Here is a 24497-nt window from a genome sequence, read left to right as displayed (position 1 = left end):
ATTCACACACACACACACACACATTTCCAAAGTCATTTATTGCATCTAAATGCTACAGGGACGTCGGAGCGGGTTTATCGTTTAGAAAGATCAGCGTGCGTGATTCGATGGGAGGCTAGCCAGCCCTTTCATTCCTGTTCCAGCCCATTCCCACCGGGAGGTGTGCCTCACATCCCTCCTCAAACTTTGCTCCCTGGGGGGGGGGGGGGGGGGGGGTCTTGGGGTTTTCATCAGAAATCAGCATGGGTGCTCCAGGGGGCGCGGTGCGGCCCGGACCAGGTGGCGACCCGGGGCGGGCGTGGGCTCTTCCTGCCCCAGCTCACGCTGCAAGCTCAATAGTCCCTGCATCTTCTCTTCGCTTTCTTCTCAGGTCTCAACAGGCCATCGAGCTTACTGTCGATCTTGCGCAGGTAGGACTGGAGCTCAGAGCCTAGAGCATGTTCTGTAAAAAGAAGAGGGGTCCCCATGAAACCGAGAACGTGGGAGAGCCAGACGCCCATCCCCACACGGGAGCTCGGGGCAGTGTGTTTGGTGCCTCCGAATGCCCGAGTGTCCATCCGATTGGCTTCCCGCGTCTCCACTGGGTGTGAATCCAGGCTGGCCAGCTGCCAGTCTGCCAGGGGTGACATGTCGAAGGCGGGTCTATGCTCTGGCGCCTCAGCTTCTCCTGTGGTGCCCAGTCACCCTTCCCTGCCTTAGGGTACGGAGGTGTTTCCCGACCCATTGCCCGTGGTCTGTATTTGACCAGCGTCTTGCTTGGGAACGGCCCTTGGCTCTCAGGTCCTTCTTCACGGAGGGTTAGTCACACTCTGAAACTGTGAGATGCAGAACTAGGGGATCGTGCGTGGGCCGCCCAACCGGCTTGACTGGGGACATTCACGACTACACAGAAGGAGGGTCTGATGCTGCCCTCTGCTCCCTCATCAGCAAAGGCAGGCCACCACTCGGTCCCTCCAGGGCGGGTGTGGGAGGAAGCCCTCTCACTGTCTCCCGGGAGTCACAGGAATCATCCCAGGCAACGAGACTCAGAAGGGCCACAGTGGACCTCCAGGCAAACAGCGACGGGGAGTGCTGGCCTAAGAGGTCCCGGTATCGGGGACACCTGAGCTCCTCGTGAGGGGACATGGGAGTGACATCCCTGCTCCTGCCAAGTAGACAGAGCATTTGAGATGTGGCCACAGTCTGTCCCTGTGGCAGGAATAGTGTGGCCCTGGCCAGGTGGCCTAGCTGGGTGGAGCATCATCCCGTGCATCAAACGGTTGCAGGTTCAATTCCACATCCCTAGGTGGCAGGTTTGAGCCCCGGTCAGGGTACATATAGGAGGCAACCAATTGATGTTTCTCTGTCCACCTTCCTCTCCTTCTAAAATCAATAAAAACATATACTCAGGTGAGGCTTGAAAAAAGAATAGTGTTAATTTTGATTTGGGGAACCTGGCAAAATTAGAACAAGGAGACGGATTGAATCTAAGCGCCCTGTGGCTAGCCTGCAAGCAACTGGACCTGTGTAGGAAGATGCCAGCATTTTGAAAAAGGAAGCGTTACTGCTAATATCGCCTCGAGCAGTGGTTGCCAACCGGTGGTCCGTGAGGTCTGAAAGGTTGGCGAGCGCTGGTCTGTAGTATAATATGGGGAAACTAGAGGCCCGGTGCATGAAAATTCATGGACTGGAGTCAGGGTCCTCCAGCCCCGCCTGCCCCCTCTCACAGTCCAGGAGCCCTCAGGGGCAGGAGGCGACCCAGTGATCAGGGGAAGGCGATGCCCCCATCACACCTCTGCTGCTGCCAGTGCAGTATGATATGGGGAAATTATCATTATAGCTGGCATCGTTATTTTTTCTCTTAGTATCATATTGGAGGAGCAAACTGATGCGAGGGAAATCAATAAATGAACCAGGAAGGAAAGATGGGGAGAAAAGCATATTTTGAGGGGAAGGGGGGCTAGGTACGGAGACTTAAAAATCTTAAAAGAGACAGGTAAAGATGGGGTGATATTGATTGGAAACCAATTCCATTGTGTTAGAGCAGGGGTCCTCAAACTACAGCCCCCGGGCCACATGCAAATACAAATATTGTATTTGTTCCCATTTTGTTTTTTTACTTCAAAATAAGATATGTGCAGTGTGCATAGGAATTTGTTCATAGTTTTTTTTTTTAAAACTATAGTCCGGCCCTCCAACGGTCTGAGGGACAGTGAACTGGCCCCCTGTTTAAAAAGTTTGAGGACCCCTGTGTTAGAGGATGTAAAGGTGTCAGGAATGGTAGATAGAAATAGATTGTAGAGACAGAGCAGACGAACATAAAGATGGGAGAACTGCAGAATATTTATATTCTTACAACCACAGAACCGAAGTCGGGGCTTGACCCAGTGGGTTAGCGATTCCGGGGGAGCCGGACGGCCTCCACCTACACCCAGCACCCCGGTGTCAGGGCTTGATCCCCAAGAAACTGTGGCTAACAGTGTGGTCCACCCTACCCTGAGGGAGTGTATGGGAGGAGCTGAGATGGCTGGGGTTACAGACTAAGATAAAAGGGTGTGGGGAATGATTTAGGATGGGTTCCACAAGGTTAACTTGGGCCTACACTCTTATGGGAGTGTCTGCATATTGCAGACATGTTGCTTCTCCTCCTGTCTGTGGCCAGGGCCAGGCAGGGAGTAAAGCATACAGCCGCCATCCTCATCGCCTGGACTAGGAAAATGAGTCGCCCCCTTTGCCACGCCCGGTTCAAGTGGGCCCACCTGAGCCTCCTGCTGCTTAGCTGACTCTCCTCCCTGCTCGGTTGCCAGAAGAGAGAGGCCCGCCAGAGACAGAGGGAAATAGCAGTCCACAAATTGCAAAGAATAACTGAGAGTTGATCTTACGATAATCAGAGTGGTACTCGAAGTTGGCTTCCACCACTCTGTCGTTCAGGGGCTGGGCCTTGCGGTACACGTTGTGGATGGCCTCGTCCTGGTGACCCAGTAAGGAATTCTCTAGCTTCGTAATCTGTAGGCAACAGGAAGTGACTTATGGAGAGGTAGAGACACAGGGTGATTTTAGAGTTTAGTTAGAAACGGGACTCCATCTCAGACTTGTGTAACTCGGAGGAAGCAGGTGTGAGATCTCCAGCCCAGAGGAAGTTCTGGGTGCTCCCTGTCAGGCACAGGGCATGCATCCATTTATTCTTCCAAAAATCTTTTAATCACTTTCTGCGAGTATTTGTTCCGCAGTAGGAAGGGGGGAAGGAAGTAAACAAAGACATGCCAAGCTGCAAGCTCGATGTTTATTTTCCTGAAAATATCTGCATTTCATCTACATCCTTGAAAGGCATTTTTGCTGCGTGTGTAATTCTAGATGAGCTGTTTATTTCTCTTGGTGCTTTGAAAAGATGATTTCACTGCTTTCTGACTCTCACTGCTGCTGTGTGGAATCAACTGTCAGTGGAATCCTGCTCTTTTAACTTCCCCCCTCTGGCTGATGTTTAAATTGTTTTCTTTGTCTTTGATTTTTTTTGTAATTTCACTCTGATATGTTTAGTGTGTGTGTGTGTGTGTGTGTGTGTGTGTGTGTGTCTCTTAAAATTGACATTGAGCCCTACCTGGTTTGGCTCAGTGGATAGAGTGTCGGCCTGCAGACTGAAGGGTCCCAGGTTTGATTCCGGGCAAAGGCACATGCCCAGGTTGCAGGCTTAATCCCCAGTGGAGAGTGTGTAGGAGACAGCCAATCAATGATTCTCTCTCAATATTTCTATCTCTCTCTCTCTCTGTCTTCTCTGAAATCAATAAAAATATATTTTTTTAAAATTTTTTTTAAAATAAAATTTACATTGACTCATTGGGCTTACTGAATATATGACTTTGTGTCTTTCGACTCTTCTGAAAATTTGTCAGCCAATATTCCTCAAATTGTACCTCTTCTCTATGCTACCTCCCTTCTCCTAGGGTTTCAACTTGATTTTTGTTAGATTTTTCCCACTATATTCTCGGTCTCTCTACTTCTTTTTCACCTCTTTTTCTCTTTGTGTTTTATTTTAGATAATTTTCTCAGCTCTGTCCATTAAATGCATTCACTCTGTTTTTACTATCTTTTCAATTCTAGAAATTCTATTTTCAAGTCTATGTGGTCATTTTTATACTTTTTGTTCTTTTATCATATTTAAAACTCATTAAACATACTAAACATGCTTATACCTATCATGCAGTTTTACATATATAAACATTCTTATTTTATATGAACCGATAGTTTTGCTATCTGAAACCTGTGTAGGTCTATTTCTGTTAACGCTCACTCATAGTGTGTCTTTTTCCTGGTGTATTTTGTGATTTTGTTTCTAATTAAGCTCATTTCTGGTAACTTTGTGGAAATTCTTCAATATATAGGTTTAAGGTGCACTTTTCCAGAGATAATTTACATTTGATTCTATAGGGTGTCCCAAAATTCACGCAAGATTTTTCAATTGAATTGAATTGCAAATCTTGCGTGAATTTTGGGACACCCTATATTAGGTATCTGGGGGCACTTCCAACTTCTGGTTGGCAATATTTTTGTGTACGGGTGTAGGTATGGGTATCCTTGAATATGGGTCTCTCCACCTTTCCTGGAGTAGGGAAATGAAAAGCTTAAGAAAAAGAAATACTTTTTCCTGAGGAAGAATATCACCCGAAAGGAAATGCCAGCTGTGCTTGGCACCCTCGGTCCCTCTGCCCTTCCGTTAGTTCAGCAAGTCCCTCTGTGCCTGTGCTCTGCTGGAGGACGGATGTTGGCTACGGCGCCTCTCAAAGGGCTCCGGGAATTTTCGGTGGCAAAGACCTACATGTGACGCTGTCCTTGGTCACAAAGCCACTGGCGAAGTCAGAACGCAAGCCCCGTGAGGACAGCATTTTGTACTTCAAGGCCCTACAGCAGGGCCTCTGAGAGTAGCGCCCAATGAGAATTTGCCTTCACTGTGCAACTCCCTCCTCTGGCCTGGCTCAGGCCTGTCCTTTTGCTGCAGGAGCTGTGGTTCCTTGGGTTCTGTGTTGCCTGTTTGGGCATCTCTGCCACAGCACCGGTAAGATCCCCCCTGGCCACGAAGGGCGGCCCAGCAGCCCTGTCCATGGACAACACCACCGGAGCCCGGGAGGTGGCCTCGTGTGGGATTTGGGGGAGCACTCTTGTTAGCCAGGCAGTCAAAAGGGGAGCCCTGGGTGAAGGGCTCCATGCGGTACCTGAGCCTTGGAGAGCGGCACGAAGTCGGCCAGCAGGAACCAGCGGACGTTCTCCGTGCAGGGAGGGGTGGTGAGGGAGCCCCTGTAGGTGTAGTAGAAGCCGAGGTTTGCAGGCAGCATGTCCTGGACGTCAAGGCTGCTCAGAACGGTGCTTTGGCCTAACAGAGGGGACCACAGATGAAGAACGTAGGGCCTGCTGCGGCCCCTCGAGGGGACGCCCGGCTCAGAGCTCGCCACCTGCAAACTCCTGACCCCCGCGGAGGGGCCCCAGCTGACTCCTGGGAAACATCTCCCCAGTGTCCTGCTTCCTGGAGGATGAGGAGCAAAGACCTGGGGGAGACCCCTCAGCTGCCTCCTCCTGGCCAGGTTCTCAGTAGGCGCCTCCTCCTCTGTAACAAGGGAATGGTCAGCAGGGGTGCTGTGGGGGGAGGGGCATGTGTTTGTAAAGTGCTGGCATGGACCAGCATACGGGCCAGTGCTCATGCATGTAATTTATCACCAGCGTCGCCGTGTGGGCTGAGGCCAGGGCAGAGGAATTTCGGGAGAGAAGAGGAAGCGTGAGGTGATCCTTTTGGAGAGGGGGACAGCCAACGCCCGGAGGAGTCGTCTAAGATTTCTACGGGGCGCCTCAGGCCTGTTCACATTTGTAGCTACGAATAACAATAATCCCCCTGCGATGTCTATTTCAGCCCAGCCATATGCAGCCGTGGCTGCAGGCTGGGGGTTGGTCTGGACTTTGGCAGGTGAGCTTGTGGAGGATAGAGGAGGAGGGGGGGGGGCGGGGGGCGCAGGGGGGGGGGGGGTGCCAGGGTGTGGAGGGCGTTTGTCAGAGTGAAGGCCCTGGAATCTGTGAGGTGCAGAGAGTGGAAAGGCACGAGGCTGACTCTGGTGAGAGCCAGGAGGCCCATGGGCGGGAGGTCAGGAGGCCCATGGGCGGGAGGTCAGGAGGCCGGGGGGAGGGGCGAGAACAGAAGTGGCCAAAGTGAGATGCGCAAAGCCAAGCCCTCAAAGCGGACGTGGGTATTGCTCAAGGTCCAGGGTTGGCCCTGGGAGTAGGCGACCCCTCTGACCTGAACTGGCCTCCCGGAGGCAGAGGGCGGGAAGTCCAGCCCCCGGTCTGCGTGTCTGGCACTATGATGAGGGGCTGCCGTCTAGACTCTAGAGATTGGTCTCAGCTCACCACCGAGGGGGAGCCCTCTCTCTAGGGACCAGGATCACCTCCCAGCTGGGGCCGGGGAGTGGGGGGGGGGGGGAGCACTTAAGTGAAGATAGCGCTGGCCACCCAGTGGTCCCAGTTGTGGGAGGGACAGGTAGGTTATGGACAGGCTCTCAGCGGGTTCGAGGCCTGAGCCATCAGCAGGAATGGCCCGAAAAGGAGACCTCACCCAGGGAAGGTGCTCACCCTTCACGGGGCTCATCTGCCACCCTCCCCACCAGCACCACCCTTCCCTGCCCGCGGCCCCTGGCCCCCCCCCCCCCACCACACACTCATTCCTCCCCCCTCCTCCCTCCTGCCTCTGTTGGCCTCCCTTACCTAAAAAACTGACGTCTTCCAAGCGAGAAATGAAGTTGCTGTAATACGTGTTTTCCGCATAGTCCTTGACCTGCAGGGCAAACAGAGCAGTGACCTCAGTGGGGAGAGACCGGCCCTGTCCCCTCCGGCCCACCTGCCGGTCCCCTGGCTGGTTGGGCAGAGCCACGAGGGCTCAGAGGGGGCACCATCTGGCTTCCCACTCTCTTCCAGGCAGACAAGCTCTGAAGCATTTTGGCAACTTCCTGGGAAGGGCCAGAAGTCGCTGTCGGAATATCCCAGGGACCCCCCAGCCCTGGCTGCTCCGTCCTGCCCACTGCCGGGGCCTCTTCCGTTTTGGAATGAGTGTTGACTTTCTTAAAGTCAGAAAAGTTGCTTTGGCTGAAAAAGGCCTATTTTCAATAGTTCTTTCTAGTCAATGGGGTTGAGCCACTTCTCGCACCGCGTGTAAATCCAAGTTTCTGGGATTTATAACTGCCTCTTGCTGTTTGCTTTCTAAATGTGCCGTGTCTTTTTCTGTCCCTCTGTTCCACCTTCTGTGTTCAACAAATACTTCCAGTGCACCATGGAACCACGTTTCGTTATTTTCTTAGTGGTTGCTGTAGTGATTACAATACACAACTTAACTTAGTAAATATAGCAACTTTTGTCCGAGCTGGTTTGGCTCAGTAGATAGAGCATCAGCTTGTGGACTGAAGGGTCCTGGGTTTGATTCCAGTCAAGGGCACATGCCTGGATTGTGGCTTCAATCCCCAGTAGGGGGTGTGCAGGAGGCAGCTGATCAATGATTCTTTCTCATCATTGATGTTCCTATCTCTCTCTCCCTCTCCCTTCCTCTCTGAAATCAATAAAAAAATATTTTTTTAAATTATAGTAATAAATAAAATATAGCAACTTTCCTCCAATGTAGCTCCATTTCTTCCCCATCTTTCATCATCTATAATTACACCTACATATATTATAAACCCAACAATACAGTAGCATTATTATTGCTTTAAGCTATTTTGTGGGGGGTTTTTTGAGACAAAAAAAAAATAGTTTCTGTAGATGCTCTTTTGTCTGTACCCACCGATCTACCATTTCTGGCCTCTGCATTGCTTTCTGTGGATCTGAGTTGCTGTCTGGTGTCGTTTTCTTTCGGCCGAAGGATTTCCTTTCATACTTATAAGAACGTCTGCTAGCAATTATCTCGGTTTTTGTTTATCTGGGAATGTCTTTATTTCACCTCATTTTTGAAGAGTGGTTTAGGATATGGCTTCCTGGTTGACTGTCATTCCACTGCCTTCTGATGACTTGCTTCTAATGAGATATCAGCCGTTAATTGTACCGCCAGTCTGTATATATAACAAATTCTTCTTCTCTTGTTGCTTTCAGCAGTTTGACTTTGATGTGTCTGGGTGTTTATCCGATGTGGGGTTTGTTGAGTTTCTTGGGCTGGTAAATTAATGTTTTTCATCAAATTTGGGGACTTTTGGGCCATTGTTTCTTCAACTTTTTTTCCTGCCACTTTCTCTGTCTTCTTCCCCTCTGGGACTCCCATTATATGTATGTTGGGACGTGTGGTCTTGTCCCCATGAGTCTCCAAGGTGATGTTTGTTTTCTTCAATCTTTTCTCTTTGGTCTTCAAGAATAATTTATTTGTTCTGTCTTCAAATGCATGGATTCTTTTCCTGCCTCAAATCTGCTTTGAGCTCTTGTTGTGAATTTTTTCATTTTGTTCATTATATTTTTCAGCTCTAGACGTTCCATTTGGTGCATTTTTACTGTTTCTGTTTATCTATTGAGACTTCCCTTTTGGGATCATTGTCATATTTTCCTTTAATTATTTGAACATAGTTTTTAAAAAACCCTTTGAGCATATTTATGATAGTTGTTCTAAAGTACTGACTGTTAAATCACTCTCCGTCCACTCAGCATTCGTTCTATTGACTGCTTTCTCTTCTCTAAAATATGGATCACACTTTCCAATTTCTTTGCATGCCCAACTTTTTTGGTTGAAAACGACATTTTAGATCATGCATAGGAGCAAATATGAATTCTGATTTTTAAAAATTGTGCTGAGGGTGTGTTTTTCGTTTGTTTGTATGTCTGTTTAGTAAGTTGCCTTGGCTTTATTGCACGATGCGTCTCCCCAGCAGTATGTAGCAGCGGTTGTCTTTGCTCTACTCTGTTTTTTTGGTGTTTTGTTTTGTGTGGGGGTTTTTTTCCTAAAACAACAGGAAGGTATTCTCTCCCAGTTCTGGAGGCCAAACATCAGAAATCGCGGTGCCCTGATGGCCACGCTCCCTCTGAGGGCTGCAGCGGAGATGCCTCCTGGCCTCTTCCAGCTCCTGGGTGTTATAAGCAACCCTTGGTGTCCCTCGGCTAACAGCTGCCTCACTCCAGTCTGCACTCCCATCGTCACATGGCCTTCTTCCCTCCGCATCCGCGTGTGTCTGTCTCTGCTCAGTTCTTAAATGTTGGTTTTATTTTTTAGCCTGAATTCCTAGGGGCCACTGAGGGTCAGTGGAGCTGTGGTCAGTCAAGGCTCTGAGCAGAGGTCGTGCTAAATGCCCTGAGCCCTTAGACTTCACCCGCTGCTGGTGGAGCTGGGTGAGGGTCGAGAAGCACGAAGCCCAGCCAGTTCTCACGCCAGCCCCAGCGTTTGCTCCCACCTCTTGGGAAGCTTACAGCCCCTCTGTGACTCTCATTCCCAGGACTTCTTCCATCAATTTCTCATCGCTCTGCCCTTGCCACTCACCCCAACTGGGACTGCTCCGCAGGCTGTCAGAGCTGCGAGTTTTCTCCGTGTTCTGTCTTTTCTTTCAAATTTGCTACTTATACTGACAGCCATCCCCCCCCACCCCCCCGCAACCATGAGTTTGCAGCTTATATCCCAAATCCAGTCAGCCCCCTGCCCCAGGCAGTGCAGCTGCTGGCGTTCCTGTCCAGCCCCCCGGTAAGCCACCTTGCTGACTGAGTTAGCGGTGGGGATGGGAAGTCCACCGGCTACCACTGCCCTTGCTCAAAATTCTAGCTCAGCCGGTGTGGCCCAGTGTTTGAGCTTCGAACAATGAACCAGGAGGTCACGGTTCGATCCCCAGTCGGGGCACATGCCCGGTTGTGGGCTGGATCCCTGGTGTGGGCGTGCAGGAGGCAGCCGATCTATGGTTCTCTCTCATCACTGATGGCTTCTATCTCTCTCTCCCTCTCCCTTTCTCTCTGAAATCAATATATATATATATATATATATATATATATATATATATATATATATTCTAGCTACTTTTCACAAGTAAATGCCTCCGTGTGTTGTCTGCCTTTGGTCTGTTTCCAAAGCACTGATATGGTTGCTTGTGACCATTTTATCCAACTTAATACTTGTTTGGGGGGGACCGGATTCAGCGCTACTCCTTGCCACGGAGTCCAAAGTCCCACACACCCCCCCGCCGACTTCCTTAGACACTCAGAGGTGTTGCCTGCACCTGGCGGCCGCCGGCCTCCCCTTACCCTCCACCCGGCTGAGGTTCAGTCAGCCCTCCGTGATCCCAGCTCTCTGAAGTCACCTTGTCCAAGGTCCCCGAGTTTGATGACACAGAAGGAACATGCGCTGGAAAAGGGTAAACCTCCCCGAGTCAGCATGTCCAAGGGCTGGGAGCTCAGGTACGGGGAGCAGGGACAGGAAGGAGACCCCCCTCCACACTGAACGCCCGTGTGGACGCCGATCTGCGCCCGCCCACTCAGGGTTGCGCCTACCTCGATGAGGGCCGCCAGCACGGCCAGGCCGTCGGGAGCATCCTTGGCTATGTCGTAGCTCTCATACTTGGAATTGTAGTGAACGACGTGGATCTGGGGGGGCAAGACAAGGTGGGTCAAGGGCCGTTCGGGCAGACTCCGAGGTTTCAGGTTTGCAGGAAGGAGGAAAGCAAAGAGGCTCCACCGAGGCCTCACTGTCCCACACAAACAGCGCCGCCCTCCGCCGCCCTCCGCCTCCCTCCGTCTAGGCCACGAGATCTGTCAAGTCCAGAAAGTTCAGCCTGGCCAGTTCTGCTCAGTGGTTAGAACATTGGCCCAAGGACGGCAGGGTCTTGGGTTCGATTCCAGTCAAGAGCACAAACCTGGGTTGCAGGCTTGATCCCTGGCCCTGGTTGGGGCCTCTGACGGAGGCAACCAATCGATGCGTCTCTCTCACATCGATGTTTCTCTCTCTCTCACCCTCCCTTTTACTCTGAAATCAATAAAAATAGATTAAAAGAAGAAAAGAAGAGTGACTGTGGGGTTTGAGGGAGGCGGACCTGGCGGGACGCTCACGGTACCTCAGCCGCATATCGGAGCCCGTCGATGGTGTGCTCGGAGCCGCTGACCTCTAAGGCCCCGCCGCCCCAGTGGAAGTGCATCTGCACGGCGATGTACTCGGTGCCCTCGGCCGTGGTCATGCGCATGGTGGGGGGCAGGCTGATCTGCACTGGAAGAGAAAACGGGGGACGGGTGGGGGGACAGCCAGGGGTGCAGGCGGCCGATGGGCCAGGCCTCCCGGGGGGGCAGCCTCCCTGGTCCCGGAGTGAGCGGGACAGACTGGCTAGCGTGCCGCGGGCAGGGCCACCTGAAGGCCGTGGAGTGTGCTGAAAACACAGCCACTCTACAGAGTAGCCAGATCATCGTGGAAGCTGAACTATACGACTCTTTCAAAATACATGAGAGAAATCTGAGTCACGGGCGCGAGCTGTGCGTGTGCTCTGGTTGACATGCTGAGGGGACCCCAGAGGAACGGACTGCTGGCCGCCGGGACGTTCTGCAAACGCAGAGCATGGATGTTACATGGTCTGGTCCACTTCCGACGGGGGGCCGTCCACACCCCGCTCTTCCTGCCGCCTCCACCCCTTTCTCAGAGGGAAGGGAACACAGGGCTTCCCCTAAGCCTCAGAAACACTGGGCCTCCTGTGGGCACTGTGAGCGAATCAGACTCCAGAGAGAAAAGAAGGAAATCGGACAGGGGCACAGATCAGGGAGCAAAACCAGGCGGGGCTGTGGCTTCGGCAGCATGGCCACCGCACCTGGGTCTGCCTCTGTCACCTGGGTCTGCCTGTGTCACCTGGGTCTGCCTCTGTCACCTGGGTCTGCCTGTGTCACCTGGGTCTGCCTCTGTCACCTGGGTCTGCCTGTGTCACCTGGGTCTGCCTCTGTCACCTAGGTCTGCCTGTGTCACCTGGGTCTGCCTCTGTCACCTGGGTCTGCCTGTGTCACCTGGGTCTGCCTCTGTCGCCTGGGTCTGCCTCTGTCACCTGGGTTTGCCTCTGTCACCTGGGTTTGCCTCTGTCAGTCACCTGGGTTTGCCTCTGTCACCTGGGTCTGCCTCTGTCAGTCACCTGGGTTTGCCTCTGTCACCTGGGTCTGCCTCTATCACCTACGTCTGCCTCTGTCACCTGGGTCTGCCTCTGTCACCTGGGTTTGTCTCTGTCACCTGCGTCTGCCTCTGTCACCTGGGTTTGCCTCTGTCACCTGCGTCTGCCTCTGTCACCTGGGTTTGCCTCTGTCACCTGGGTCTGCCTCTGTCACCTGGGTTTGCCTCTGTCACCTGCGTCTGCCTCTGTCACCTGGGTTTGCCTCTGTCACCTGGGTCTGCCTCTGTCACCTGGGTTTGCCTCTGTCACCTGGGTTTGCCTCTGTCGCCTGGGTCTGCCTCTGTCGCCTGGGTCTGCCTCTATCACCTGCGTCTGCCTCTGTCACCTGGGTCTGCCTCTGTCACCTGGGTTTGCCTCTGTCACCTGGGTTTGCCTGTGTCACCTGGGTTTGCCTCTGTCACCTGGGTATGCCTGTGTCACCTGGGTCTGCCTCTGTCACCTGGGTTTGCCTCTATCACCTGCGTCTGCCTCTGTCACCTGGGTCTGCCTCTGTCACCTGGGTCTGCCTCTGTCACCTGGGTCTGCCTCTGTCAGTCACCTGGGTCTGCCTCTGTCACCTGGGTCTGCCTCTGTCACCTGGGTTTGCCTCTGTCACCTGCGTCTGCCTCTATCACCTGGGTTTGCCTCTGTCACCTGGGTCTGCCTCTGTCACCTGGGTTTGCCTCTATCACCTGGGTCTGCCTCTATCACCTGCGTCTGCCTCTGTCACCTGGGTCTGCCTCTGTCACCTGGGTTTGCCTCTGTCACCTGGGTTTGCCTCTGTCACCTGGGTCTGCCTCTGTCGCCTGGGTCTGCCTCTGTCGCCTGGGTCTGCCTCTATCACCTGCGTCTGCCTCTGTCACCTGGGTCTGCCTCTGTCACCTGGGTCTGCCTCTGTCACCTGGGTCTGCCTCTGTCGCCTGGGTTTGCCTCTGTCACCTGGGTTTGCCTGTGTCACCTGGGTTTGCCTCTGTTACCTGGGTATGCCTGTGTCACCTGGGTCTGCCTCTATCACCTGCGTCTGCCTCTGTCACCTGGGTCTGCCTCTGTCACCTGGGTCTGCCTCTGTCACCTGGGTCTGCCTCTGTCGCCTGGGTTTGCCTCTGTCACCTGGGTTTGCCTGTGTCACCTGGGTTTGCCTCTGTTACCTGGGTATGCCTGTGTCACCTGGGTCTGCCTCTATCACCTGCGTCTGCCTCTGTCACCTGGGTCTGCCTCTGTCACCTGGGTCTGCCTCTGTCGCCTGGGTTTGCCTCTGTCACCTGGGTTTGCCTCTGTCACCTGGGTTTGCCTGTGTCACCTGGGTTTGCCTCTGTTACCTGGGTATGCCTGTGTCACCTGGGTCTGCCTCTGTCACCTGGGTTTGCCTCTATCACCTGCGTCTGCCTCTGTCACCTGGGTCTGCCTCTGTCACCTGGGTCTGCCTCTGTCAGTCACCTGGGTCTGCCTCTGTCACCTGGGTCTGCCTCTGTCACCTGGGTTTGCCTCTATCACCTGGGTCTGCCTCTATCACCTGCGTCTGCCTCTGTCACCTGGGTTTGCCTCTGTCACCTGCGTCTGCCTCTGTCACCTGGGTTTGCCTCTGTCACCTGGGTCTGCCTCTGTCACCTGGGTTTGCCTCTATCACCTGGGTCTGCCTCTATCACCTGCGTCTGCCTCTATCACCTGGGTTTGCCTCTGTCACCTGGGTCTGCCTCTATCACCTGCGTCTGCCTCTGTCACCTGGGTCTGCCTCTGTCACCTGGGTTTGCCTCTGTCACCTGCGTCTTCCTCTGTCACCTGGGTCTGCCTCTGTCACCTGGGTCTGCCTCTATCACCTGCGTCTGCCTCTGTCGCCTGGGTCTGCCTCTGTCACCTGGGTCTGCCTCTGTCGCCTGGGTCTGCCTCTATCACCTGGGTCTGCCTGTGTCACCTGGGTCTGCCTCTATCACCTGCGTCTGCCTCTGTCACCTGGGTCTGCCTCTGTCACCTGGGTTTGCCTCTGTCACCTGCGTCTGCCTCTGTCACCTGGGTCTGCCTCTGTCACCTGGGTCTGCCTCTGTCACCTGGGTCTGCCTCTGTCAGTCACCTGGGTTTGCCTCTGTCACCTGGGTTTGCCTCTGTCACCTGGGTTTTCCTCTGTCACCTGGGTTTGCCTCTGTCACCTCGGTTTGCCTCTGGCTGGTCTGAGTGGGCACAGGAGCGGCTGGCAGGGGCTGAGGGAGCAGCAGGGACGGAGGCCGCACACCTTTGGAAGAGCCTCCTCATTTCAGGGCCCAACACCGTCCCCCTCCAGGCTGTGCTCTAGAACAGCGGTCGCCAGGTGGTCCGCGCCACGGAGGGTCCGTGACGTTCGAAAGGTTGGCGACCGCTGCTCTAGATGCCCTGCGACCACCCTGGTCAGGAGCCTCGCCCTGCCCTCACCTGTGTGGCCGTTGTTGGTCATGAAGAAGTCGCCGCTCTGCGCCTCATAGCCGGTCAGGTTCAGCGCCTTGAAGGAGGGGTTGTACCGCACCTTCTTCCTCTGCACGTCGATGGGCGACTGTCTGTCCCCCCCGCAGGTGGGGTACTCCTCGGGCCAGTGTGTCTCATCGTGTGGCCCCTCTGAGGCGGGAGAGAGCAAAGGGGAGCACAGGTCAGGGCCCTCCCTGGGGCGCCCCACTTAGGGCAAAGGTCAGAGCCTGCCACTCACAGCAGAGCCTGCCCAGCCGGGGCCCCCATTGGCCAGCAGGATGCCGGGGTCAAGGCCAGGCTGCCTTGTAGAAAGCAGACCCAGGGCCTCAGAAGGGGGTGGGAGGGGCATCTGAATCCACTCCAGGGACCCCAGCCCTGTAGATACGACTTGGTGTGTGTGTATGTGTGTTTAATATATTTTTTAATTGATTTTTACAGAAGGGAAGGGAGAAGGATAGAGAGTTAGAAACATCAATGAGAGAGAAGCATCGATCAGCTGCCTCCTGCATGACCCCTACTGGGGATCAAGCCCACAACCCAGGTACATGCCCTTGGACAGAATCAAACATGGGACCCTTCTGTCCGCAGGTCGGTGCTCTATCCACTGAGCCAAACCGGTTAGGGCACAACTTGGTGTTTTGAAAACAGTGGTGACTATTCAGCCTCAGTTTCCCTTTGAAGGACGGGCAGCTGATAAATGCGTTAGGGGCTCCTTGGGCTTGGGCATCACTGAGCCCAGGACCTTCTGCGAACGGAGAGCATGGATTTTCCTTGTTTCCTTGGATGCCACCGTGTCCTACCCAACCCCCACCCCTGAGAGTGATACAGCCCCCATGCCCGCTGGCAGGACCTTCCACCTGCTTCCTGGCCCCAGGCCTTTCACCTAGTTCCCGGTCCCTAAAGACCAGGTATGGACTCGGGGCAAGAAAGGAAGCACCAGATTCCAAGATGAGCAAATAATTGGTTAAAACATATCAGAGCAGCCCAGCCCACGTGGCTCAGTGGCTGAGCACCGACCTCTGAACCAGGAGGTCACAGTTCAATTCCCCATCAGGGCACATGCCTGGGTTGTGGGCTCCATCCCCAGTGTGGGGCGTGAAGGAGGCAGCCGATCAATGATTCTCTCTCAGGATTGATGTTTCTATCTCTCTCTTCCTTCCTCTCTGAAATCAATAAATATATTTATATATATATCAAAGTAAGGAAATGTATCTCTCCCAGCCACAGTGGGGAGAGCGATGACCTCAGAACAGCTGTGGGTCCTGGTCTCACCCCCTGTGCCTGTGGGTCCAAGCTCGCCCCCCCCGCCCCCGGGGGCCCAGCTGCGTGAAAAGGGCACAGCTTGTGTTAAGGGGGACTTTGACCGGGGCCTTGAGCAGCTTCTTGGCTTTGCAACAGAAAGTCCATTCTGCGCTTCTCTACGTGATGTCCAGACCAGGTTTAAACAATTCTCTCCGGGAGGCGGATGCACAGCTCAAGATGCAAGGCCCTGGCCCAGGCCCCTGCTAGCAGGGAGGGGAGGGGAGGGAGCGGGGGGGGGGGGGGGGGTGCAGGGCTCAGTATTCGGGAGGCCCTTGCAGTAGCTGCCCCAGTCCTCCGGGCCCTTGGTGGCTGTCTGGGCCGGGCTGTTGGCATTCCCTCTCTTCCTCGCCCTCCCAGCAGGGCCACGGCCTCATGGGTTCCTTAGCCCAGCACCCAGCGGCCAGGGCTGGCCGGTCGCCCCGAAGCTGGACCCCCCGTGTCTCCCTGTAGCATCCCTAGTCCCGCTGCCCTTGGCCTAACGGGACATAGGTCTGCCCGAATGGGTGCCTCCCGTGTCGGGGGGTCGGCTGTGCAGAGGGGGCCCCACACCGTGTCTGCTCCTGGTCCTGCGTCGGCCAGTGGCCGCCGGCGTCCTGTCGGGGCCCGTGCCTCGGGGCAGCTCAGAGAAGATGGGGCGGGAGGCAGGCGCTCTGGGCGCTGCCACGGGCAGGGGTGTTTCGCATCCAAGCCCCACAGACACGGTCTCCCTCTCCTTGGCTCCCACGGGGCTAAGTGCCAGGGGCTTCCCTTTCACAGGTAACAGTCGGGGTTCAGTGTAGATTTCAGTGTCAGCAGGGTCCTGGCGACCGAGGGCGGGCAGCTGGGGGCCCCCAGAGGCCTGGGTGCCCGGGTCCTCGGCCGTCGGGACGTTCTGGGGCGGCCTCGTCTCATGAGACAGCCGAGAAGAGCGCTCCCGGGCCCTGGAGGCTGCGGGCAGGCAGCCCTTGGTTTCTTGTGTGTTTTTTTAAATCCTCATCGGAGGATATGTTTTTATTGGTTTTAGAGAGAGAGGGAGGGAGGAAGGAAGGGAGGGAGGGAGGGAAGGAGGAAGGAAAGAACATTGATGTAAGAGAGAAACAGCTATTGGTCGCCTTCCATACACATCCCAGCTGGGGGTCGAACCCGCAACCTAGGTGTGTGCCCTGACCAGCCATCGAACCCACAGCGTTTGGTGTACGGGACGATGCTCCAACCCCCTGAGCCACCCGGCCAGGCCAGCGGGCAGCCCTTTGTGACAACTTTGTTTCCCACTCACAGACCAAGAAAGCAAAGGACAGGGCCCAGGCTCCCAGGCCAGCCCGGGGGCAGGAGCGTGTCCGAGCCCAAGGGTGGCAGGTGAGCCGGGGCCTGGAAAGGGCGAGCAGGTCCCTTTCCCTGCATCTCGGCTTCAGGGCGGTGCGTCCTCCTCACCCTGAGCCCTGCAGCCGGCGCGGGGCGGGCCCCAGCAGAGGGCACACACGATCGCGTGTGGGGAGCGCCCACGCCTGAAGTGCCAGGCTTCCCCGGGGTCCTCAAGAGGGTCACGGGGCCCCCGAGCCCTGGGGTGGGGCTCACCTGTGTACGTCCAGTCTTGATGGGCCAGGGCTCCCAGGAGGAGCAGGGGCAGGGTGATCAGAGTCCTCATGGCGCAGCAGGTCCGGAATCAGGGCCGGTTCAGGGACGCTCTCCTTTTTAAAGCTCAGAGACCCGCTGTAAGTCACAATTTTCCACGTCCGGCTGGTTGGTCCAGCCTCGGGGGCGCCTCCCACAATGGCCCCTCTGACGCGCTCACGTGGCGGGCGGCGTGCGCCTGGCCTCCATCGCGCGCTGCCATGGCCAGGCAGCCTATAGGTCTGGCTGTTCCGTGTCCTGACTTGGGAAAACTCACGTGAAGGCCACACAGGGCGGCCTTTGTGGACGGGGACACCTGGGAGGGGAGGCCCAGGGCAGGGAGGGGCTTCCCAGGAACAGAGCTGCTTCCGCGCCTCGCTCCCGGCCAGCAGCACTCTGGGGCCCGGCCAGGGGCCTGGCAGGGCCATCACCAGGGCCTGCACACCCTTGCCAGGTCCCGCCTGGCATTTCCTGTGTCTCGCCAATTGTCACCAGCCACCGCTGCTCCCCTCAGCTGCCCTCAGCCAGGTACCTCGGGACACGATCTGCCCCCACGCGTGGGCCTGGGATAGAGACTGGCAATGGAGGCCGTCGTGTCTTCGCCTCCCTCTGAATTCAGCGGCGAACCCTGAATCCCCCCCGCTCAGGAGCACGTCCCCGGGCGGGCCTCCGGGCCACCGAGCTGCTGGGGCGCATGTGTCCCCATGAAATGCCTTTGTTCCGTCAACTGGGGTGAGTTCCGTCTCAACCGAAACAACGGAAAATGTCAAAGCAACGTCTGGCCAAGCGTCAGCGAAGCGTGGCCTCACCTCCTGCGTCCGCGGGGGTCAACAGCCCTTGCACTGAGCCCAGGGGAGCCTTTTGATTGGTACCTGCTGACCGTCAGAGAGGACACAGGCCACGGGCAGCGCTCCTGTGGGGTGCTTGTGCCCTGGCCCATACAACAGACCGCCTATTCCAGAGCACAGAGCGAGGCCCCAGCCTCGTCCATCTCACCGCCAACTCTCCCCCACCCCCCCACCCCCCGTCCAGGGATGCCCAGAGGGCCACATGGCATGTGAGCTCAGCCAGGTGAAGGGCAGGGAGAAGGGCAAGGGCTCTGAAGCCAGGCAGACGGTGCTTGGATTCCTGCCCGCCGCGCACCAGCTGTGGGACTTGTGGCAAGTTACTCAACCCCCCTGTGTCTGAGTTTCCCAGGATCTGGGGATGTACCTCCCTCCCGGGGATTAACACGCATGTGTGTGCTGTTCTCAGAGCGGCAGCTGGGACAAATGGCATTTTCATCCACTCAGACCCCTCATCCCACGGAGAAAGGATGTGGTTTATCATTGTCGCCCAGTCTGTTAGTGAGGGAACCAGAGGCAAAAATGAAGGACTCCTCCAGCCCACGGAGCTCTTGTCCCCGTTTGCCGGGGTGAGAACCCCACTCTGCAGTCTTAGTGATGAGTCACACCCTGCCGGCTGGGCCCGGCCCTGCCGAAGGGCCGCCTCGCAGATCCCGTGAGATCCCGTCTCTGCTGAGGACGGGATGGACGGCCTTGACCTTCAGGCAGGCCAAGGGTCCCACTGGCAGGAAGCACGGTGGAGCTCACTAGCGCAGGATGGGGTCGGGATGCTGCACAGGCGGGAGGGGGAGGACCCAGGAGCAGATGGTCCGAGAGAGGAGGGCTCCAGGAGCGGGCGGGCCCCACGCAGGCCTGCGCTGGGGAGAGGGCGAGTGTCCATTGCCCATGGCTCCTGCCTCCGTTCCCCACAGAGACCGCCGTCCTGCGGGTCACACTCCGGGAAGCCCGGGGAGCCCTGGTGCCTTCACCGCCCCCCCAAGTCCGCACAGTTCCCTGTGTGATTCTGTTATTGTAGCAGCCCCGCCGTGGAGCCTACGGCAACCTATTCGTCCATCGGGCCTGAGGCTTTGCCCTGGGGTCTCCGGTCCTCAGTACGAGCCTGAGTGGCCGGCCATCTGGCTCATGGGTGGTGAGGGTCAGTAATTAAGTTCATTAAGCAATCGGACCAGCCAGGCCCACCGCTGATGAGGGAACATGACTAAAGGAAGAGGGTCCCCTCGTCTCCTGTGTCACATACTCGCAAGGACATCCGCCACAGTCAGGCAGCGTCACCCTTGTCACCTTCTTTCTAACTCACTGTCGTCTTTGGCCCTAAAACTTTCCATGAACTGGAGTTTCCTTGTATTTGTGAGGCACGTCATCTGTTCGGTTGGGGGTTTGGGTCTTGTTGTTTTAGTGTCACGCTAGACTCTGCCTTCATCCAACCACGTCTCCAGGGCATCAAGGTCGTGACTTAGTCTGAACCCTATCCGGGAGATGGGCTGACAGGCATGCCATTTCCAGCACAAAAGTGTGTCAACACGAGAAAGGAGCTTTTGTTCTTCCTGGTGCCGCCACAGCGCCATGACGAAGGCCCGTGGAGGCAAAGGAAGAGAGGGAGCAGGGGGACGTGGTGAGCCCAGGTGAGCAGGGAGGTACTGTCAGCCAAGGTAAACGGAAGCCCCAGGGACAGGGAGGGGGACCAGCCCAGGTGCTCGGGGCCCCGGTTGGTACAGGCCTGGCCTGGAGGATGAGTCTGGCTCCAGAGGACTGTGTACATTTGGTCTATAAGCAACACAGATGGGACATTGTTCTGTTTCATTCAGGAGTTTCGGCTCTGGAATCGTAAAAACAAGTCATCCTGGACAGGCGGCTTCTCTGGATGGTTAAAGGCTCAGTTCTACCTGAGCAGCAAGACGTTTCGTCCATTTTGGATTAAAACTTCTAAAACATATCACACTCTTCCCTGCTTTTCTTCAAAAGATAAATGTAATTAAACTTAATGGCTGAGGCCCCATTAGTATGAAAATTATTACCCTGCATTGTAATATCTAGATGCCCACAGGGCCTATAGCTGTATATGGCTGTTCTCCCCACATGAAAGGACCCCTAACTTATTGGTTTTTATTTCCTATATCTGATATCGAGGGGGGGCAGTCAGCTAGCTTACTCAGGTGTTAAAGCAATGCACACCTACGCTCCTAGGGCAGTGGGTGGCAAACTCATTAGTCAACAGAGCCAAATATCAACAGTACAACAATTGAAATTTCTTTTGAGAGCCAAATTTTTTAAAGTCAAACTATATAGGTAGGTACATTGTTATTAACTTAATTAGGGTACTCCTAAGGCTTAGGAAGAGCCACACTCAAGGGGCCAAAGAGCCGCATGTGGCTCGCAAGCCGCATTTTGCCGACCAGTCTACTCTAGGTGATATTCACACTATTAACCTCCATGGCCCATCAGATGGGAAATGGGACTCGGTGCCGGGGCAGGTCCTCGAGCCCCAGCCTGCCAGAAGTCAGCCCTGTAGTTGGGAGGCTGGGGGCAGATTGAGGGACCCGGGCAGGGCTGGGCCGCAGGGGCACCTGGAGGGACCAACGTGTTCAGCACATTTATTTTATTTTATTTTTTTAAAATTAAATCTTTATTGTTCAGATTATTACAGTTGTTCCTCTTTTTCCCCCCCATAGCTCCCCTCTACCCGGTTCCCACCCCACCCTCCGCCCTCACCGCCCCCCCATTGTCCTCATCCATAGATGTACGATTTTTGTCCAGTCTCTTCCTGCACACCCCACACCCCTTTCCCCACCGAGAATAGTCAGTCCACTCCCTTTCCATGCCCCTGATTCTATTATATTCACAAGTTTATTCTGTTCATCAGATTATTTATACACTTGATTTTTAGATTCACTTGTTGATAGATGTGTATTTGTTGTTCATAATTTGCATCTTTACCTTTTTCTTCTTCCTCTTCTTAAAGGGTACCTTTCAGCATTTCATATAATACTGGTTTGGTGGTGATGAACTCCTTTAGCTTTTTCTTATCTGTGAAGCTCTTTATCTGACCTTCAATTCTGAATGATAGCTTTGCTGGATAAAGTAATCTTGGTTGTAGGTTCTTGCTATTCATCACTTTGAATATTTCTTGCCACTCCCTTCTGGCCTGCAACATTTCTGTTGAGAAATCAGCTGACAGTCGTATGGGTATTCTCTTGTAGGTAACTGACTGTCTTTCTCTTGCTGCTTTTAAGATTCTCTCTTTGTCTTTTGCTCTTGGCATTTTAATTATGATGTGTCTTGGTGTGGTCCTCTTTGGATTCCTTTTGTTTGGGGTTCTCTGCACTTCCTAGACTTGTAAGTCTATTTCTTTCACCAGGTAGGGGAAGTTTTCTGTCATTATTTCTTCAAATAGGTTTTCAATATCTTGCTCTCTCTCTTCTTCTGGCACCCCTATAATTCGGATGTTGGTACGCTTGAAGTTGTCCCAGAGGCTCCTTACTCTATCTTCACATTTTTGGATTCTTTTCTCTTTTTGTTTTTCCGGTTGGGTGTTTTTTGCTTCTTCGTATTTCAAATCTTTGACTTGATTCTTGTGATCCTCTAGTCTGCTGTTGGAACTCTGTATAATATTCTTTATTTCAGTCAGTGTATGCTTAATTTCTAGTTGGTCCTTTTTCATAACCTCGAGGGTCTCACTAAATTTATCGGTGGTTTCTAGAAAATTCTTGAAAAACCTTATAAGTGTGGTTTTGAACTCTATATCCAGTAGTTTGCTTTCCTCCATTTCTTTCATTTGTGACCTGTTTCTTTGTCTCTGCATTTTTTATGCTTCCCTGTTTTGATAGAGTGACTTTCTGTGCTAGGTGTCCTCTAGGGCCCAGTGGCTCAGCCTCCGCAATTACCTGAGGTGGACACTCTTGGTGCACCCCTTTGTGGGCTGTGTGCACAGTCTTGTTGTAGTTAAGCCTTGATTGTTGTAGGTATCACTGGGAGGAATTGACCTCCAGGCCAATTGGCTGTGAGAATCAGCTGTGTCTGCAGTGGGAGAACTTCTGTGCTGGAGACACCCCTCTGGGGCAAGACTTGCTTCAGTGGGGCTTTGGTGCTCACTGAGTCTGCCCCCTGAGTGTCCCTTATGGACCTGAGGAGTTGTGATCTGGATGGTCCCACTCTGACCACTGGGTACACTAGCTCTTGGATCTCTAAGGAGGTGCTACTTTAGCCTCTGCCTGAGGCTACCCAGCAGGAGCTATGGAGAGATCTGCAGATTCCTCTTCTTTGTTTGGGGTTTGGAGGTGCCCAGATGAGGCCCAGCTGTGAAGCAATGCAAGCTGCTATTGGGCCTTGGGCCTTCTTTTGGACGTTCTGGGTCTCTCTGACCCAGCTGCAGTTTGTTAGGTAATTTCCAGATTGCAAAGGGCCAAGCCTTTCATATGCAAAAGCCTCTGTGCACAGCTTGGGTGGGGCGGGGTCTCAGGGGATCAACAGGGCGGAGCAAACAGCTATGGCTGCTCCTCAGTCCTACCCTAAGAGGTCCCGCGTCTCAGTGTCCCGGTAATCCCTGCAAGCACCTCTGAGAGAAAGCCACCCTCGAGTTCCGACCGATGCCAGACAGTCCAGTTTCTCCCCGAATGAGTCTGGGTCCCCAGAGACTCGCCCGGAACTGGAGTTCAGAGCAGTCAGGAGCGTGTGTCTCCCTCCTGATTGAAAACAACAACCGTGTCCTCAATTGCCAGCCCTTTCCAAGTGCACCTCCGTACCTCTGCACTTTACTTCCGTACTGCTCCTCCTCTGAGTCTTAGTGTGCTTTTCTCTTTCCTTCTAGTTGTAGAATTTCCACTCAGCCAGCCTTCCTGTGGTTCTGGATGATGTCCGTTTTGTCTTTTAGTTGTATTTTTGAAGTTGTTGTGCGAGGCAGCAATTTCCGGTGCTTACCTATGCCGCCATCTTGGTTTCCTCCCTCAGCGCATTTTTTACAGTCAGCATTGCAACGTCGGCTGCCGGCTGCGGTCTCTTAGGGTTGTCTGTCTGCCTCTCTTCACCTCCTGGCTTCTTATTTGCTGTATTTTTATCTGTTTGTCCAGAAATCCAATGACTCTACTTCTTAGACTAGAGCTACATGCACAAGGAGAGTGGACAGAGGGGAGACTGAGGGCCCGGCGGCTGTACTAAAACCAAAGCACAAGGGTGACCTTAGCAGCTCGGCGACGTGAGGAGACTCCCTGGTCTCTCCCCTAAGAGTTACAACAAGTTGGGCAACTATAATCCCACAAGAATTCCCTGCGCGACACACAAGCATGTCCGAGAGATCAGTGCTCCGGGACACCTGGAGGTGGGTGTATGGGAGTCGGGGGCGGGGGGAGGGGGGTGGACGGACAGAGACAGACACAGCCCAGCCCTGGCAGACGCCCCAGCAGAGGAGGGTGGGATTGCAGCACCCGCTCAGCAACCAGCCGCACTGGGCCCGAGGCAGCAGCAGCCTGAATGGCTAGCACACGTCACGGCAGGCGGCAGGGCGGCAGGTGAGAGGCGGCAGGCAGCAGGCAGCAGGTGGCAGGCGGCAGGGCGGCAGGGGGGCAGGGCGGCAGGGGGGCAGGGGGGCAGGTGATGGGGGCAGGCGGCAGGGCGGGTGATGGGGGCAGGCGGCAGGGCAGGTGATGGGGGCAGGCGGCAGGGCGGGTGATGGGGGCAGGCGGCAGGGCAGGTGATGGGGGCAGGCGGCAGGGCGGCAGGGGGGCAGGGGGGCAGGTGATGGGGGCAGGCGGCAGGGCGGGTGATGGGGGCAGGCGGCAGGGCGGCAGGGTGGCAGGGCGGCAGGTGAGAGGCGGCAGGCGGCAGGCGGCAGGGCAGGTGATGGGGGCAGAGGGGCAGGGCAGGTGATGGGGGCAGGCGGCAGGGCGGCAGGGGGGCAGGGGGGCAGGTGATGGGGGCAGGCGGCAGGGCGGGTGATGGGGGCAGAGGGGCAGGGCGGCAGGCGGCAGGGCGGGTGATGGGGGCAGAGGGGCAGGGCGGCAGGTGAGAGGCGGCAGGCGGCAGGGGGGCGGGTGATGGGGGCAGAGGGGCAGGGGGGCAGGTGATGGGAGCAGGCGGCAGGGCGGGTGATGGGGGCAGAGGGGCAGGGCGGCAGGTGAGAGGCGGCAGGCGGCAGGGCGGCAGGTGATGGGGGCAGAGGGGCAGGTGATGGGGGCAGAGGGGCAGGGCGGCAGGCGGCAGGGCAGGTGATGGGGGCAGAGGGGCAGGGCGGCGGGTGATGGGGGCAGGCGGCAGGGCA

The 24497-nt window shown here is 55.2% G+C and overlaps 1 protein-coding gene across 1 annotated transcript; it reads right to left on the bottom strand.

The window, feature by feature from the left end:
- Nucleotides 1-332: 332 nt before the first annotated feature.
- Nucleotides 333-17436, bottom strand: CA6 (carbonic anhydrase 6). Its single transcript, XM_070403054.1, has 8 exons — nucleotides 17367-17436; nucleotides 14481-14660; nucleotides 11013-11161; nucleotides 10453-10545; nucleotides 6721-6790; nucleotides 5187-5344; nucleotides 2862-2985; nucleotides 333-442 (listed from the first exon to the last, which is right to left on the bottom strand). The coding sequence occupies exons 1-8, from the start codon at nucleotides 17434-17436 to the stop codon at nucleotides 333-335; spliced, it is 954 nt and encodes a 317-aa protein (XP_070259155.1).
- Nucleotides 17437-24497: the final 7061 nt, after the last annotated feature.

The sequence above is a fragment of the Myotis yumanensis genome, unplaced genomic scaffold (genome assembly GCF_028538775.1).
Source record: "Myotis yumanensis isolate MYYU_CA2020_CCGP unplaced genomic scaffold, mMyoYum1.0.hap1 SCAF_2, whole genome shotgun sequence".
NCBI lineage: Eukaryota > Metazoa > Chordata > Mammalia > Chiroptera > Vespertilionidae > Myotis > Myotis yumanensis.
This window is presented reverse-complemented; position numbering and strand designations above follow the sequence as displayed.

What these genes read in the sequence shown, in the direction of transcription:
- CA6 (XM_070403054.1), bottom strand. Translation starts at nt 17,436, where the DNA reads ATGAGGACTCTGATCACCCTGCCCCTGCTCCTCCTGGGAGCCCTGGCC. An exon ending in TGCCGCTCTCCAAGGCTCAG is followed by an intron (nt 2,986 to 5,186) that starts GTACCGCATGGA and finishes TGTTGCCTACAG; the next exon opens with ATTACGAAGCTAGAGAATTC. An exon ending in CGAGTACCACTCTGATTATC is followed by an intron (nt 443 to 2,861) that starts GTAAGATCAACT and finishes TTCTTTTTACAG; the next exon opens with AACATGCTCTAGGCTCTGAG.